Source organism: Balaenoptera physalus, assembly GCF_965194825.1.
Source record: "Balaenoptera physalus genome assembly, chromosome: 2".
Taxonomy (NCBI): Eukaryota; Metazoa; Chordata; class Mammalia; order Artiodactyla; family Balaenopteridae; genus Balaenoptera; species Balaenoptera physalus.
The window spans coordinates 1078380-1096213 of record NC_138883.1 but is presented as its reverse complement, the minus strand read 5'-3'; the positions used below and the strand labels follow the sequence as shown (position 1 = coordinate 1096213).

General features: G+C 58.4%; 1 protein-coding gene across 4 annotated transcripts in view; it reads right to left on the bottom strand.

Moving 5' to 3' along the window:
* Positions 1 to 1087: 1087 nt before the first annotated feature.
* AHNAK2 (AHNAK nucleoprotein 2) overlaps positions 1088 to 17834 on the bottom strand; it is a 28229-nt gene continuing 11482 nt past the window's right edge. For 3 of the 4 annotated variants that reach the window (XM_082450811.1, XM_082450814.1, XM_082450813.1), the window contains exons 2-7: positions 13517 to 13575; positions 13303 to 13401; positions 12453 to 12536; positions 11439 to 11589; positions 10792 to 10976; positions 1088 to 10635 (exon numbers count right to left, since the gene is read on the bottom strand). In XM_082450811.1, the coding sequence (XP_082306937.1) occupies positions 1579 to 10635; positions 10792 to 10976; positions 11439 to 11589; positions 12453 to 12536; positions 13303 to 13401; positions 13517 to 13575 (9635 nt within the window). In that variant the 3' untranslated portion in view covers positions 1088 to 1578. Of the gene's footprint in view, positions 10636 to 10791; positions 10977 to 11438; positions 11590 to 12452; positions 12537 to 12934; positions 13273 to 13302; positions 13402 to 13516; positions 13576 to 17834 lie in introns of those variants that run through there. The other variant, XM_082450812.1, reaches the window with a different exon arrangement.

Genomic DNA, 17834 nt, shown 5'->3' with positions numbered 1-17834 from the left:
GTTGTCACACAGAGCAGAGGCCACATGGAAGGTGGAAGGGCCTGTGCTGTCAGCGGCTCCCCACGGGCTGACAGCTGCCTGCTCGGCCTCCAGCACCGAGGCTACGATATCTCATGCCTTGACTCTGGGTTCGGAGAGGAATGAAACCCACGGAGACAGGCAGACCCCCACCGCAGTGTTCCCAGGGGGCTGTGCTCCCCACGTCGGTCTGATGGGCAGGGCGAGGCTGGGGCTGGGAGAGGCTGCTGCAGCCTCCTTGACTGCGGGACCCAGTCCCCACTGAGCTTTCCCTCCCCCCGCCCTGCCTTCCAGAGGGTTCCACATCCCCTACCTTGGGGGACCCCCAGCCGGCCACGGGAGATGGGACTTCCCACGGTGGCCAGGGGGAAGGACCCAGCCTCCCAGGCTCTCTCAGGGCAGCACGGGGAGGGGGGTTGGGGGGAGCAGCCTTGGCAGCAGTAAGATGCCCTCTGGGCCCAGCGTCCCCCCCCGCCGCCCCCGCCCTGCTCTTCTTCCTGTAGCCTCAGCCATGAGGGCAGCCCCTCCTCTCTGAGCAGAAGGGAGGTGGGCCAGGCTCCAGCTCCCCCTCCGAGCGCCTCATGCCCACGGGCCCCTGAGGGGCGTCTGAAGGCAGCCGGGAGGAGATCTGACCCCTGGAAGTTTGTAGGAAACTCCTTCAACCTTGTTCTGAATCTGCTTCCCGTGGGCTGCTTGGGGAGGAGGGCCACCACGGCAAAGGAAGCCTCTGAGTGGGGCCCCCGTCCTGGCCCAGGACCCAGCTACCCATCCCCCGCCCCCGAGGCCAAGGGCCCCTCTGTGTGCTGTCCCTGCTCTGCCCACCACCCACGCCTTGCGCTGCCTCCCAGCTGGGGGTGGGGGGGGGTGTCTGTGTCCCCGGCCACACTGTGGACTCCTGGGCCCTCGCCTTCTTCCTCTTGGTCTCTCGCAGCCGCTGGCTCAGAGGAGGGTCTGGACAAACGGATGAGTGAGCCGCCCTTGACTCTGCTTTCCAGAGCAACCTAGGAGCGTTTAGGACAGAGCGCGTTGGGGGAGAGCAGGGCTGAATTCCAACACAGAACAAAACACCTCGCAGTCATCACTGGGGAAGCAGCACTTCCTTTATTGCCCGTCCAGGGTCCCGGGAGCAGCCAAATAGGTCGCGTCTGCAGCCTGGCTGCGGCGGGTACACTGAGGGGCCGGGCACGCAGGGCGGGGTGCCGGCGGGCAAGCGGACGCTCACAGATGTCTCGTGGGAACTCACGGCCGTCTGAACGGCCTCTGCTGGCTCGCCCGCCCCCAGCCCAGGGCGCGTGCATCGCGTCACACAACGCATCCCAAAGCTTGCACGGCGAGACATCCAACAGCGGAGTGAGCTGGTTCTAAGCGAGCAGGGAAGGGGGTTTCCTGGAATATGCCAGACTTCGCCGGAAACAGGGAAACTACCTCCACCAGGAAGCAGCAGCAGGACAGGAGCTGAACCCCAAACGACTTCTGCACCCACAGCCGTCACAGCCCCTTCTGCAAGCAGCAGCTGTGTTCGCAAGGGCCTCGCGGGCCGGGATCTCGAGGAACGCGTGTCTAATGAGGACCCTCAGGAGCGCAGGGCCTCGTGGGGAGTCCGGACGCCGCCTCTGCCGCCGAGGTTCTGGGGCGCCGGCACGTTTGGGGCCCCGCTCTGGGAGGGCTGTGTGAGGGTGGGGCCCCGCCGCGCTCAGGCACCTCTGCTCCGCTCTCGGTGCTGTGAATCAAGGTGGACACACGCGCCCTCACGGTGGCGGCTTCGCAGGGCCTCCTTTCGTCTGTCCGTCTGTCCTCGCTTGGTGGTGGGCCCGGGTGCAGGTTCATCCCACCCTCTGGGTCCTGCTCCAGCAGGCCCAGCTCCGTCCTTGCTGTGGACGTGGTCACCGCTCTGGCGCCCGGCCTGGCGCCCGCAGTCTCCGCCGGCTCCCCGGCCCCCTTGTCCTCTGGGGAGAAGCTTTCTGGGGCATCGAAGAACGTGACCGCTTGTTCTTGGAGTTTTTGCTCTGCCAGAGCTGCCTCGTCTTCAGAGCTTTTGCTTTTCTCGGTGTGAGAGGAGGAGAACCCTAATTTGGGAAATCGGAACCAGCCCGCCTTCTCGGGCTTCTTAGGTGGCTCTGCCTCGGGCCGTGCCCCAGGCTGTGTCTGGACGGGAGCAGACCAGCGGGCTTCGTCTTTGGGATGAGCACGTGTCTCTTCGGCAGAGGAAGAAAACCCAGTGCTCGGAAGCCAGAACCTGAACAGCCCGGAAGATCTTTTACCCTCTGGTTTCTCTTCTGGAGCCCTGCCTTCCTCTGCCAGGCAGGCAGCTGCCTCCCGGCTCTCGTCTTCAGGGGGAAATTCGAGAATTTCTGCAGCCTCCTCGTCGTCCGAGCAGCTGCCGGCACCCTGGTGGCCAGAGTGCACTTTGGGCGTGAGTGTTGGCCGTCCAGGCACGTCGACACCGGACGAGATCACTTCAAACGGTTCTCCGGTGTCCGGCTGCAGATCTCCAGAAGCGGGGTCTGCTCCCGGGGTAGCTTGTCTGGAAGCCTCCTGCAGGCGCTCCCTCAGCCGGGAGTCTCGGACGCTCACCTGCGTGCGGGGCTCCGGCATCTTCACCTTTAGCAACGAGAACCCATAAGAAGCCGTTTGGATCTCGGAGGCGGGGATCTCCAATTGCCGCACGACCCGGGTGGAAATAGCCTCGGGTCCTGAGAGGTCAGCCAACTCTGCCGTCACCCTGCTGTGGACGGCGACCTCGGGGCTCTCTCCCTGCGCGTGCTGAGTGCGCATTCTGACCTTGGAAATGGGGGAAGCTTCCGGGGAGAAGTCAAGGGTCATGGGCTGCTCCCCGGGGGTCCCAGCACCCGCCTTCAGGATGCTGGCAGCCCAGACTCCCAGGCTTTCCTCGTGCAGGGCGTGGGCAAGGCTGCTCTCTGGGCACCGCACTTCTGTCACGGCGGGGATAAAGATGTCAGCCTCGGAGCTGGGGTCGGGAAAGGCGAACCTTGGCACGCTTATCCTGGGCAGTTTGACAGTTACCACGGAGCCTTCCCAGGGCTGACCCATGTTAACGACAGAAACCTGGGACGGCCCGTCGGTCCTGGACGCCTTCAGTTTAATGGGGCCTTCAGGCTGGGAGGACCGTTCCTCTGCCCTCCCCTCCCCCGCAGCAAGGTCCAGTCCTGCAGGCCCAGCAGGCGGAGCCGTGCCCATTTCTCCCAGTGGAGCCTGGGTTCCTGAAAGTCCGCCGCTGGGCATCTGAAGAGGCAGGGAGCCTTCGCCTGGACGGACCCTGACCTCGGAAGGGGAAAGGTCCACAGCGGGCACCCCTGCAGCAGAGAGGTGCGGCTCTGAGCCTTTTTCCTCAAGGTTTCTCTTTAGAATGTCTGCGTCTGCGTAGGACGCGAGCTCCGCAGCTGCCTCGTCTGCCCCTGCCTCTGGGGGCTGCAGGGACATGGCTTCTTCCACCTCTGACCCAGGAACCCCCTGACCCTTGACTGGACCTGGCCTTTCTCCTTCCCTCAGTGCGCTGGCAGCAGGCGCGGGCACTGGCGCCCCCCGAGCCCCAGCCGCCCCCCTCTCCTTGGCGGGGCGCCGGATGCTGGGCAGGCGGAGCGCGGGCATCCTGAACCAGCCCCCAGGCGAGGCCGCAGTCTCCACCGCAGGAACGTCCACATTTGCTGGGCTGCAGGACGGCTGCTGGGGGTCTCCTACTGAGGGGGCCGTCGCCTCGCCGAGAGGCTGGCTTGCCAAGCTGTCCCGAAGCCCGTGCCCTTGGCTGCTGTGTCCCAGAGACGGAGGGCCACCAGCAGACGAGCCCACCCCCACCTTGGCCTTGCTGGGTCTGAGGTCGGGTCTGGCAAAGTCCAAAAGGGGAGCGGGGGCCTGTGGCAGATGGAGGTCCGCGCCTGCTCCTTCTGGGGGGCCGACCACCGTGCCGGTGCCCCCAGCACCAGCTGCACCACCAGCCCTCTCTGTGGCACGGGCGCCACCGCCCGCCGGGGGCCTAGAGCGTGGAGCAGCGGGGTCTCCCCGTGGCAGGCCGGGCCCCCCCTCTGGAGCGGGCGCTGTGGGAGGCGCGTGTTCCAGCACGGCGCAGCCAGGCGACTTCATGCCTCTCCCCTCTCCGTCCTTGTCCGGAAGCGCGTCCACTGCCACCTCCGCTGCAGACACAGGACACCCAGGGGGCACGCCCTTGGGACCCGTGTCCACAGCCACGCCGAGCTCTGCGGCGTCCAGGCTGCGTTCAGGGTCCCCGGGGGGCACCGTCCCCTTCTTTGGGGACCACATGAATGACGGAAGCTTGATCCACGGCATTTTTAAGGGACTGTCTTTTCCTCCACGTTCAGTATCTTTAGCTGGGGTCTCACCTGCAGCCACTGCCAACGGCCCCGCGCTGCGCGGCACAGCTGTGGAGTCCAGGCCCTGGGCAGGGCCAGTAGTGGATAGAGAGGGGGCACAATCCCCGGCACCGGCCTCCACCTCTGCATCGGCTGCTTCTGGGACAGAAAACCCGAACTTTGGTGGATGAAACTTAGGAAAACTCACCCGACCGTACGATGCAAGAAACATGGGGTCCACAGGGCCTGCGGGACGGTCAGTCTGGGACACTGCAACTCTCTCCTGGGTTGGGAGATGGGCAGAACTTTCTGTGCTGGGAAGATGGGCATCGTTCTGGGAACAAGGGGCTGCTTCCAGAGGGAGCTCCGGGGGGATGGCGGCTCCGGGGAGAGTCACCTGGTATTTTGTGAGTATGATGCCCTCGGCGGGAGACAGAGAGGCAGGCTCGGCATGGGTACCACTGGGATCAAGGCTGCCAGAAAAACCAGGCCAACCCAACCAGGGAAGAGGCACGGACGGCTCCCTGGTGGCCGCATCCTGCGTCAAAGATCCACCACCACTAAATTCTGAGAACGTGACAGAGGTACTTGGGGGCAGAGAAACCCCAAAATTAACATCTAGTGGTGCAGAACTTTTGAAGGATTTGCCAGATGAAGAGAAGAATTTGGGAATTTTAAAATGTGATTTTTTGATTTGGATATTACCTCCGCCTTCCATTTTAATGTTTCTAACTCTGGCGGCCACCTCTTTGTCTCCAAGGGACACGTCGCCCTCCAGCTTGCTGCCCGCGGCCTGGGTGTCCACCTGCAAGCTAGGCAGTGACACCTCCACGCTGGGGGCCGTCACCTCGCCCTTGTCGTCCTTCAGGTCCACTTTGGGCCCCTTGATGTCCACCTGGGGGGCCTTGATGTCCACCTTGGGCACCTTGATGCTGGGCACATGCACCTTGGGCACATCGCCCTTGAGTCCGATTCTCGCTGCCGCTTCCATGGGCTCCACTTCGGGAAGGTGGCCCTCTGGGAGCTTCACGCCCACCTCGGCAGCCTTGACCCCCAGCTCGGCCGAGGGCAGCTCGATGCTGAGGTCACTGGTCCTCACGTCAGCCTGCACCGAGGGCAGGGTCACCTCGGCCTGGGCCTTGGGCACGGACACCTCCAAGGCAGCTTCGATGGACTTGCTGGGCACCGACACCCTGAAGGATGGCATCTTGAACTTGGGCCTTTTGAACTTGCTGTCTCTGACGGCCACCTCCTTGTCCCCAAGGGACACGTCGCCCTCCAGCTTGCTGCCCGCGGCCTGGGTGTCCACCTCCAAGCTGGGCAGTGACACCTCCACGCCGGGGGCCGTCACCTCGCCCTTGTCGTCCTTCAAGTCCAGTTTGGGCCCCTTGATGTCCACCTTGGGCACCTTGATGCTGGGCATCTGCACCCTGGGCAGGTGGCCCTTGAGCCCGATTCCCGTTGCTGCTTCCTTGGGCTCCGCGTCGGGAAGATGGCCCTCCGGGAGCTTCACGCCCACCTCGGCAGCCTTGACGTCCAGCTCGGCGGAGGGCTGCTCGATGCTGAGGTCACTGATCTTCACATCGGCCTGCAGAGAGGGCAAGGTCACTTCGGCCTGGGCCTTGGGCACGGACACCTCCACGGCGGCCTCGACGGACTTGCTGGGCGCTGACACCCCGAAGGACGGCATCTTGAACTTGGGCATTTTGAACTGGCTGTCTCTGGCGGCCACCTCCTTGTCCCCCATGGACACGTCGCCCTCCAGCTTCCTGCCCGCGGCCTGGGTGTCCACCTCCACGCTGGGCAGTGACATCTCCACGTCAGGGGCCGTCACCTCACCCTTGGCGTCCTTCAGGTCCAGTTTGGGCCCCTTGATGTCCACCTTGGGCACCTTCATGCTGGGCATTTGCACCTTGGGCAGGTGGCCTTTGAGTCCAATTCCTGCTGCCGCTTCCTTGGGTTCTGCTTCTGCAATGTGGCCCTCTGGGAGCTTCACGCCCACCTCGGCGGCCTTGACCTCCAGCTCGGCGGGGGGCAGCTCGATGCTGAGGTCACTGGTCTTGCCGTCGGCCTGCACCGAGGGCAGGGTCACCTCGGCCTGGGCCTTGGCCACGGACACCTCCACGGGGGCCTTGACGGACTTGCTGGGCGCCGACACCCCGAAGGATGGCATCTTGAACTTGGGCATTTTGAACTTGCTGTCTCTGGCGACCACCTCCTTGCCCCTAAGGTACACGTCGCACGCCAGGTTGGAGCCTGCTACCTGGGTGTCCACCTCCACGCTGGGCAGTGACATCTCCACATCAGGGGCCGTCACCTCACCCTTGGCGTCCTTCAGGTCCAGTTTGGGCCCCTTGATGTCCACCTTGGGCACCTTCATGCTGGGCATCTGCACCTTGGGCAGGTGGCCTTTGAGTCCAATTCCCGCTGCCGCTTCCTTGGGCTCCGCTTCGGGAAGGTGGCCCTCTGGGAGCTTCACGCCCACCTCAGCGACCTTGACCTCCAGCTCAGCGGAGGGCAGCTCGATGCTGAGGTCACTGGTCTTCACGTCGGCCTGCACCGAGGGCAGAGTCACCTCGGCCTGGGCCTTGGGCACGGACACCTCCACGGCGGCCTCGACGGACTTGCTGTGCGCCGACACCCCAAAGGACAGCACCTTGAACTTGGGCATTTTGAACTTGCTGTCTCTGATGGCCACCTCCTTGTCCCCAAGGGACACGTCGCCCTCCAGCTTGGTGCCCGCAGCCTGGGTGTCCACCTCCACGCTGGGCAGTGACACCTCCATGTCGGGGGCTGTCACCTCACCTTTGGCCTCCTTCAGGTCTAGTTTGGGCCCCTTTATGTCCACCTTGGGCACCTTGATGCTGGGCTTCTGCACCTTGGGCATGTGGCCCTTCAGTCCAATTCCTGCTGCCACTTCCTTGGGCTCTGCCTCGGCAATGTGGCCCTCTGGGAGCTTCATGCTCTCCTCGGCAGCCTTGACCTCCAGCTCGGCAGAGGGCAGCTCGATGTTGAGGTCACTGGTCTTGCCGTCGGCCTGCACCGAGGGTAGGGTCACTTCGGCCTGGGCCTTGGGCACGGACACCTCCACGGTGGCCTTGACTGACTTGCTGGGCGCTGACACCCCAAAGGACGGCATCTTGAACTTGGGCCTTTTGAACTTGCTGTCTCTGGCAGCCACCTCCTTGTCCCCAAGGGACACGTCGCCCGCCAGCTTGGTGCCCGTGGCCTGGGTGTCCACCTCCACGCTGGGCAGTGACACCTCCACGTCAGGGGCCGTCACCTCGCCCTTGGTGTCCTTCAGGTCCAGTTTGGGCCCCTTGATGTCCACCTGGGGGGCCTTGATGTCCACCTTGGGCACCTTGATGCTGGGCATCTGCACCCTGGGCAGGTGGTCCTTGAGTCCGATTCCCGTTGCTGCTTCCTTGGGCTCCGCTTTGGGAAGATGGCCCTCTGGGAGCTTCACGCCCACCTCGGCAGCCTTGACCTCCAGCTCGGCGGAGGGCTGCTCGATGCTGAGGTCACTGGTCTTCACGTCAGCCTGCAGAGAGGGCAAGGTCACTTCGGCCTGGGTCTTGGGCACGGACACCTCCACGGCGGCCTCGACGGACTTGCTGGGCACTGACACCCCGAAAGACGGCATCTTGAACTTGGGCATTTTGAACTGGCTGTCTCTGGCGGCCACCTCCTTGTCCCCCATGGACACGTCGCCCTCCAGCTTGCTGCCCGCGGCCTGGGTGTCCACCTCCACGCTGGGCAGCGACATCTCCATGTCGGGGGTCGTCACCTCACCCTTGTCGTACTGCAGGTCCAGTTTGGGCCCCTTGATGTCCACCTTGGGCACCTTGATGCTGGGCATCTGCCCCTTGGGCAGGTGGCCTTTGAGTCCAATTCCCGCTGCCGCTTCCTTGGGCTCCGCTTCTGCAATGTGGCCCTCTGGGAGCTTCACACCCACCTCGGCGGCCTTGACCTCCAGCTCGGCGGAGGGCAGCTTGATGCTGAGGTCACTGGTCTTCACGTCGGCCTGCACCAAGGGGAGGGTCACTTCGGCCTGGGCCTGGGGCACGGACACGTCCACGGCGGCCTTGACGGACTTGCTGGGCGCCGACACCCCAAAGGACGGCATCTTGAACTTGGGCATTTTGAACTTGCTGTCTCTGACTGCCACCTCCTTGTCCCCAAGGGACACGTCGCCCGCCAGCTTGGTGCCTGTGGACTGGGTGCCCACCTCCACGCTGGGCAGTGACAACCCCATGTCAGGGGCCGTCACCTCGCCTTTGGCGTCCTTCAGGTCCAGTATGGGCCCCTTGATGTCCACCTTGGGGGCCTTGATGCTGGGCATCTGCACCCTGAGCTGGTGGCCCTTGAGTCCAATTCCCGCTGCCACTTCCTTGGATTCTGCTTCCGCAATGTGGCCCTCTGGGAGCTTCACGCCCTCCTCGGCGGCCTTGACCTCCAGCTCGGCGGAGGGCAGCTCAATGCTGAAGTCACTGGTCTTGACGTTGGCCTGCACCGAGGGCAGGGTCACTTCGGCCTGGGCCTTGGGCACAGACACCTCCATGGCGGCCTCGTCGGACTTGCTGGGCGCTGACACCCCAAAGGACGGCATCTTGAACTTGGGCATCTTGAATTTGCTGTCTCTGGCGGCCACCTCCTTTTCCCCAAGTGACATGTCACTCTCCAGCTTGGTGCTCGCAGCCTGGGTGTCCACCTTCACGCTGGGCAGCGATACCTTCACTTCGGGGGCCATCACCTCGCCCTTGGCATCCTTCAGGTCCACCTTGGGGCCCTTGATGTCTACCTCGGGTGCCTTGATGTCCCCCTTGGGCACCTTGATGCTGGGCACCTGCACCTTCGGCAGGTGGCCCTTGAGTCCGATTCCCGCGGCCGCTTCCTTGGGCTCCGCTTTGGGAATGTGGCCCTCTGGGAGCTTCACGCCCACCTCGGCGGCCTTGACCTCCAGCTCGGCAGAGGGCAGCTTGATACTGAGGTCACTGGTCTTGATGTTGGCCTGCACCGAGGGTAGGGTCACCTCGGCCTGGGCCTTGGGCACGGACACCTCCGCGGCGGCCTCGACAGACTTTCTGGATGCTGACACCCCAAAGGACGGCATCCTGAACTTGGGCATTTTGAACTTGCTGTCTGTCTCTAGTCCATCTTTGCCTTTTATGTCTGTCTCTGATGTTACTACTGTGGTGCTGCTTTCCTTTTCCTTCTCCACTTCCTGGAGTTGTGTCACTTTGTCTCCTTTTGCCTCCTTCGCTGGTGACCACCCAAAGGAGGGCAGCTTGAGCTTTAGCATTTTCGTCTTTCCCTCCTTCTCCTCCGTGTGCGGGTCCCCCCCCTCGCTGTCCTCTTCTCCCTTCCGGGCTGCATCTTCCTCCGTGTCTCCTCCCGCTTGTGCTGGCAGAGCATCCTGATGGACTGGGGGTTGTCTGGTCCTGTGCGCTTCTGCTTCACCTGCGTCCTCCCCCTTGGCCTCCGCGTCCTCACCAGAGACCCTTCTCTGCCATGGTCCCCCCTGGAGAGCTGTCGTGGCCCCTTCTTTCTCGAGCACTTCTTCTTTGTAAAGTCCAAACTTGGGTGGCTTTAAAATGGGTATGCGGACGTGAAATTCTGGCTGGTGGTTTTGGTGGCTGCCTCGGCCTGCTGAGTCTTGCAGAGACAGTCTGGCAATGCCGATCTCCAGCGCCTGCGTGCCTTCCCTGGCCCCCTCCCCGCTCTGTCTTGGGGCTGGGCCGGCCCCTTCCCCCGGGGCTCCCTCACTGGGGAGGCCGGGCTCCATGGTGGGCTCGGCCTCCTCTGGCACCCCTGCCGTCCTGTCCTCTCTCTCGCCATGTGCGGCAGCCCTGGCAGCCTTGCGCCCGGCATCCCAGGGCCCCGTCTCCACCAGGACCCCAGCCTGGACTGTCCCACCGTGGGCTCCCCTGCCCGACAGCCCCTTCCCTGAGCCCACCCGGAATCTCAGGTTTGGGAAACTTCTCTTCCGCTGGCTGCCCGGCCCTGCTTCCGGCACCTGCTCCTCTTCCGTGAGCTGGGCCTCCGTGCCTGTGCTCGTGGGGGGCAGGTCAGGCACGTCCCCTCGCTCGTAGGCCTCCGAAGAGCTGTGTGACCTCCGGGGCCCTGGCCCACGCTTGCTCTTCAGAGCTTGGAATTTGGGCCAGGAGAGCCGCTCCCTCTGGGGCTGCCTGCCTCTGCCTTCCCTGGGCTTGGAGATGAGCCTCTCCTGGTCTCCGTCCTCCGGCAGCGTCTTCGTGGGGGTCTCCGTGCACCCATCGGCGATATCCTGCTCCTGAAACAGGGAGAGAGAACCTTTTGGCCCCCCGTACAGGGAGTCGGAGGCAGGGGCTCGGGGGATGGGAGCGGGCAGTGGGGGTCCCATCCCAGCCTCAGCCTGGGCACCAGGAGCCCGGCCAGGGCCCAGCTTTGCGGGGCCACGCAAACTCACCTGCTCCTTGCTGCCCCTTGAGCCACGCTGAGCGCCGCCGGAAGCTCCCTCCTCGTCCTCCCTGGCAGGAAGTTTCCGTTTGATTGTGAACTGAACCTTGTAAGGCTCTGAGTACTGAAGGATTTTCAGAGCATCTTCATATTTAATGTCGTCAAAGAAGATGGTTGTGCTGAGCAACTGATCCCCTAGACAAAGACAGAGCGGCCCCCGCCCCTTAGTGTCCCGGACCTCGTCGGGCCTCACGGGAGGGGTCCACAGGGGTGCGTGACCGAGAAGGCGACCCCGCTCGGGCTGCCCGGCCCCTTCCTCCTCTTGAGCCCCGGGTGGGAAGGAGCCCCCATTTCCAAGCAGAAAACCTGTTAGAGCGAGTGGCCCCAGCCTAGACACAGCTCAGCAGTCGCTAGGGGCTCATCTGAGTCCACTGTGGCCTGTCCCCCTCCAGGCCCCCCCCATCCTGATGGGACCACGGGGACATGGGGATGGGGCCATGCTGAGTCCACTGTGGCTCGTCCCCCTCCAGGCCCCCCCATCCTGATGGGACCACGGGGACATGGGGATGGGGCCATGCTGAGTCCACTGTGGCCTGTCCCCCTCCAGGCCCCCCATCCTGATGGGACCACGGGGACATGGGGATGGGGCCATGGCACCTTCTCTCAGGCTGAAGAGCTTGGCAGCTGAGGACTCCTTCAGCACTTGCTTGACAAAGATCCCCTGGTCCCCGCCGCCCGTGACAATGTAGCCACTGGCTCCGGCCTCCACCTTGGTCTTCAGTGTCCCCCCCGTCGCCTCCTGCGTGGACTAGGGCGGAAGCACATCAGGCCTTAGTGAGCGTACGCCTATCCCCCAGTGGGCGTTGGTGCTGGGAGGCTGCCTCCCCTGCGGCCAGGGGCCCCAGAGTCCTCCCATCGTTGGGCAGCTGAGCCCGGGTGCAGGGTCCAGGTTCCGCGGGAAGCCAGCTGCAGCCGCCTCAGTTGGGAGCAGCCTCCCTTGTCCCCGTCCCCACCTGCCAGGACTCCGGAGCAGCCCGGCCCCGGCCATCCGGGCCCAGCGGGGCTTGGCAAGCAGAGGGGAGAGTCTTCTGCTTGCACGTGGCCAAAGCGTTCCTTTATCAGCTCCTGGTTCACCAGCACACTCACTCCAAGCGCCCGTCACATACAAGGCAGCCGGCGCTCAGACCAAGGCGGCTCGTAAATGCTGAGGAAAATACCGGAAACGGCAGGGCCAGCCTGACCTCGGACACGACAGCTCCTCTGGGTCTGGGAGAGCGTTAGAATTGCTGGGGCCGCCAATGACAGCAGGCAGCGCACCCTCCTGGCTGGGAGCCTACAGAACCCAGCCCCTTCCGTGGCCTTGGATGCAGCAGGCAGCAGCCGTACCCACTGTACAGCTGAGAACACTGAGGTCCGTGCACCCGGGTCCATCTGGTCAGCAGTCTGGGCCCTTCACCGTGAGAGTAGAGGGGTCTGGGGGAGGCCTGGACCAGTGTTCTGGAGCCCCTCCCCACCCCCAGGCCTGATGAGGGAGGTGGCACGCCCTTCGCCAGGGCACAGGGGCGCGCTGCCAGCTTTCCGGCTCCTCGCCTTCTCGCTCTGGCCCTGGCTTCCCCCGCTGGAGCCCGTGTGGACGGGCCGCCCCCCCACGTCAGCTCCCGGCACACCCACCTCCAGACGGCTCATCCTGGAACGCGTCTGCGAATCCCCCGAATCCCGCTTCCACCAGGACCTCCGCCTCCTTGGCGTGTCTTCCTGCAGCAGCGACAGACAGCGGGTCACCAACCTGCCCCAGCCCAGGGGACGGGAGGGACTCGGGGAGGCCCCAGCTCAGGGGCTAGATCCCCCAGGGTGCGCTGTGTGCAAGGGGAGCTGAGTTCCTCCAGGGGGAAGGTGACTCTGGGCCTTGGTGAGTCCCACAGGGCCCAGTCCCCGTGTCCGCAAGTAGAGGGGGCAAAAAAGAAATAGTACAAGAATGAGGCCTTTGGGACTTCCCTGGCGGTCCAGTGGTTAGGACTCTGTGCTTCCACTGCAGGGGCCGCGGGTTCGATCCCTGCTCAGGGAACTAAGATCCCACATGCCGCACAGCACGGCCAAAAGAAGTAAGTACGTAAACAATTCTGAAAAAAGAATGAGGCCTTTAGTAAACACACCTGGTCCATGCCTTCCCCCAGGTGTCTCCAGAGGCGGCCGCAGGACCCTGTCTGTGTCTCCTCGTCAGAGAGGGCACGTGTGTGCACGTATCCTGTGCCCCGTCGCACACAGGAGCACAAGGTCTGTTCCCCCCTCACACACACACGTGTGCCATCTCAAGTGTGTCCTGGCCAGCTGTTGGGAGGGCTCCAGTGAAGGACCGAGGAGTCAGAGAAGACAGCCGAGTGGACACCGCCGTGGCAGGGCAGTGTGGCTGCACAGGTGCGTGCGTGAGTTGCCCACACAGGGGGACGCAGGAGGCGTGGTCGCCTGTGGCCGCACACCTGAGCCTCCCCTAAGCCTGTGGGTGTCTGTAGAGCAGGCTTACCGGGAGGCCGAAGCTGGCACCCTCAGTCACGTACTCGTAGACAGGCGAGGACCCCTGTGGCCGGGGCCGAATGATCTCATCCACAGACCCTTCAGTCACCTGGCAGGAGGAGAGAATCAGGTCACCCTCAGCCACTCGGGCTCTGCTCGAGTCCAGGAAAGGAGGGGGGTGGGGGCTACGAGTGGGGCACACATGCTCCCTGGACCTCACTTACACAGTGGTCCTCCTCGGTTTCTGCATCTGGCTCCTCAGGCTGCAACTGCCGGCCAGACACTGCAAAGGGAGAGGATGAGTCAGTGGGGCCTTGCAGGTGGGCAGAGCAGAGGGTGGAGCTGGGGGTAGGGGCCCAGGAGAGGCTGGATACCACAGCGGTGGTGTAACCCTGGACACTGGGTCTGGGAGCACATGCAGGGGTCGGGGGAGGACCACAGCCACTGAGCCGGGGGGGCTGCGAGATCAGGTGTGATGGCAGTGAGCCAGGATGGGGGGGCGGGCTCAGACAAGGCAGATGACTTCACAGACTTAGTCAAAGAAAGTTACTAAACAAACACACAGATAAAACAATAACTACAACCCTGACGGGGAGTCAGAATCCAGAGTTACTATAATATATAGACTATAATGTCCAGCATTCAACAGAAAACTACATGACATGCAAAGAAACAAGAAAGTATGATCCACACTGAGGAACAGAGCAGTTAATGGAAACAATCTTTGAATGTCCACAGCTGTTGGATTTGGCACAGACTCCAAAGCAACATTCATAAATTTATTCAAAAAAGTGAAGGAGACCATGTTTAAAGAATTAATGAAAAATATGATGACAAGGGCCCAATGAACAAAGAATGTCATAAAGAAACAGAAATTATATTAAGAAAAAGAAAAAAAAAGCCAAATGGAAACTCTGAAGTTGAAAGTTTACTAGAGGGACTCAATAGCAAAGCTGAGCTGCCAGTGGAAGGAAGCAAAAAACTTGTAGATTAGGGGAATTCCCTGGTGGTCCAGTGGTTAGGACTCGGCACTTTCACTGCCAGGACGCAGGTTCAATCCCTGGTTGGGGAACTAAGATCCCTCAAGACACACAGTGTGCCAGAAAAAAAAAAAAAAAAAGACCAAACAAAACAAAAAACCTGTAGATTGATAGAAATTGACCAATTTGAAGAACAAGGATTGAAGGAAAATGAATAAAGCCTCAGAGATCTGTGAGATGACATTAAGAACACCAATATATGTGTAGTTGAAGTCTCAGAAGGAAACGAGAGAGAGAGAGAGAGAGAGAGAGGGAGGCAGAAAAAATGTTTGAAAGAATAATGGCTAAAAACAATCTACGGATCTCAGAAGCTCAACAAACCCCAGTAGGATAAACACAAAGGGATCCAGACCTAGACAATCACATCAAAATGTTCAAGGGAAAGAGAAAATTTTGAAAGCAACAAGAGAGAAGTGGCCCATCACATTTAATAGTACAACAATACAATTACTAGTCGACACCACGGAAACTAGAAAAAAGTGGAACAATATATTCAAATTGCTGAAAGAAAAACTTTGTTAACCATGAATTCTATATCTCGCGAACTGTCCTTCAAAAATAAAGGCAAGATAGGGACTTCCCTGGTGGCACAGTGGTTAAGCATCTGCCTGCCAATGCAGGGGACACAGGTTCAAGCCCTGGCCCAGGAAGATCCCACATGCCACAGAGCAACTAAGCCCATGTGCCACAACTACTGAGCCTGCACTCTAGAGCCCACGTGCCACAACTACTGAAGCCCGCGCGCCTAGACCCCGTGCTCCACGACAAGAGAAGCCACTGCAATGAGAAGCCCACGCACCACAATGAAGAGAGTAGCCCCCGCTCGCCGCAACTAGAGAAAGCCCCTGAGCAGCAATGAAGACCCTACGTGGCCAAAAATAAATAAATAAAATAAATAAATTTATTTAAAAAAAAAGATGAAAAAGATGTGTAGCTAATAAGCCAATAGTGGAAATAAAATGCAATACTAAAAATACACATTGTTTTTATACATATATATAATGTATATAAATAATTTACATTAATATATAAATTTAATATATAATTAATTATAAGGTATACATCTATATTAGTTTATAAATACAAAATTTATATTTATATATGTAATGTATGTTATTAAGTAATTATATACCTGTGTATATATTTAATTAATTCTAAAACAAGATAAGGAACCAGGGAAAGAGGAGCAAAGGATGGATGGAATAAAATAGAAAGCAATTAGCAAGATGGTAGGATTTAAACCAGCCATTTTGACAATACATTAAATATAAAACGACTTAAAATTCCAATCAGAAAGGTAGAGATTATCAGATTAAATTTAAAAAGCAAACCCTGACTACATGCTATCTAGGAGAAATGGACTATAAATATAAAGAAGTTAAAAAAAAGGAAAGAAAAAATACATACAGTGCAAAAACTAATCATTTCATAATAATAAAGGGCACAATTCATAAAAAAAATAACAAACCTAAGTCTGTATATACCTAATAACAGAGGCTAAAAGCACTGAAGTGAAAGCTGGCAAAAATGAAAGGACAAATAAGGCAAATCCATAATTACAATAGAGATTGTAACATTCCTCTCAGTAATCGATAACCTTACAAAACAGAATAGGTAAGAACAGTGATCCACCCATCAACCAATGAGACCACGGTGCAGATCACTCCTCCTGACAAGAGCAGAGTACACATTCGTCTTAAGTGCACATGGGACATTCACCAAGATAGATCATATGCTGGCTCATTTAAATGTCTCAGTAAATTTAAAATAATTAAGACCATTTCAAATCAACTATGTATTTTCTCTGACTCTCAACGGAATCAAGACAGTACGGTATAACCACAAATATCAGTGAAAATGAATAGAAAGTCCAGAATAGTCCCACACTTTGTAAGATCAATTAATTTTTGACAAAGCAGCCAAATTATTTCAATAGAAAAATAATAGTCTTTTCAACAATGGTGCTGGGACAAGTGGATATTTATTTGGGGAAAAAAACCCTAGACCCTTACAACATAGCACATGTAAAAATTAACTCAAAATGAATCATAGAGCTAAATGTAAAACTTAAAACTATAAAACTTCTAGAAGAAAACAGAGGAGAAATTCTTCACCACCTTGGGGGAGGCAGTGTTTTCTTAGGCAGGATACAAAAGGTGTGAATCATAAAAGAAAATCTGATCAATCATATTTCATCATAATTAAATACTTCTCTTGAAAGACATTCTTTAGAAAATGAAAAGGCAATTCAGTATATCTGACAAAGAACTTGCATCCAGAAGAATTTCTGCAAATCAATAGAAAAAGACAAAAAATAAAAAAACCTCAATTAAAAGTGGGCAAAAGATTTAAACAGACACTTCACAAAAGGTGTACCAGTAAGCACGGAAAAGATGGTCCACTTCTTTAGTCGTCAGGGAAATGCAAATTATTAATAAAACCAATGGCACAAAACAAAGGTCCCGGAACCAGACTCATACAGATATAGCGCTGTGGGAAAGTAATGATCTTTGCAGTCAGCAGTGTGAGGTCCACTGGAAATTCACAAGGAATAATATTGATCTCGACCCCTAGGTCAGACCCAGGAAGTATTAATGTCATGTGGATTGCAGATCCAAAGCTTAATGATACAGTTTCCAGAAGATAAACAGAAATGACACTGGGGATAGGGAAACAATTCTTAACCAGGACACAGACAACACCAGCCCTAAAGGAAACAACTGATTAATTGTCAAAATTATTAAATTAGGGGCTTCCCTGGTGGCGCAGTGGTTAAGAATCCGCCTGCCAATGCAGGGGACACGGGTTCGAGCCCTGGTCGGGAAGTAAGAGCCCACATGATGTGCAGCACGGCCAAAAAAACCAGTAGAATGAAAAAAACTTGGGAGTCTCTGTCCGATGAACTGCGTCCACAGACAGTGTGGGTGAATTTCACAAACTTAGTGCGGCAATAAAGCTAGACTCAAACAGAACCCGTTGCACGCAGTTCACAGGTGCACTGGTGTTGGAAGTCCTCTGGGAGGGGGCAGACCAGTGGGGGAGAGGCCTCTGGTGGGGGTAAGGGGTACTGGTTCCACCAGTGTGTCCACTCTGGGAAAATGCATCCAGCTACACACACATGATTTGTACCTTTCTCCCAAAATGTTTAAATTCTACATAAAATTGAAATGAGGAAATTATAAACTTTATGCCAAAAAATCTGAAAATGTAGAGGAATTGGACATATTCCTAGAGAAACAACGCTGCGAGCACCGCACAAGGAGAAACAGGCTACGTAAATAGTCCTGTGATGGTTCAACAACCAAAGCCCTTCCTTAAAACCGGTCCACAAGCAACTCCAGGCCCAGCGCCCCCGGAACTGTACTCAGTACTCCAGGAGAAGCAGCCCAGGATCTCACACTAGGTCTGGCCCTGGGCTCAGCCTCAGCCTCTGTGGCTGTGACTGCATTGCTGGTGAGGAGGGGACACGGGTGCCCACTCCCAACCCACCGCAGCCAGCAGG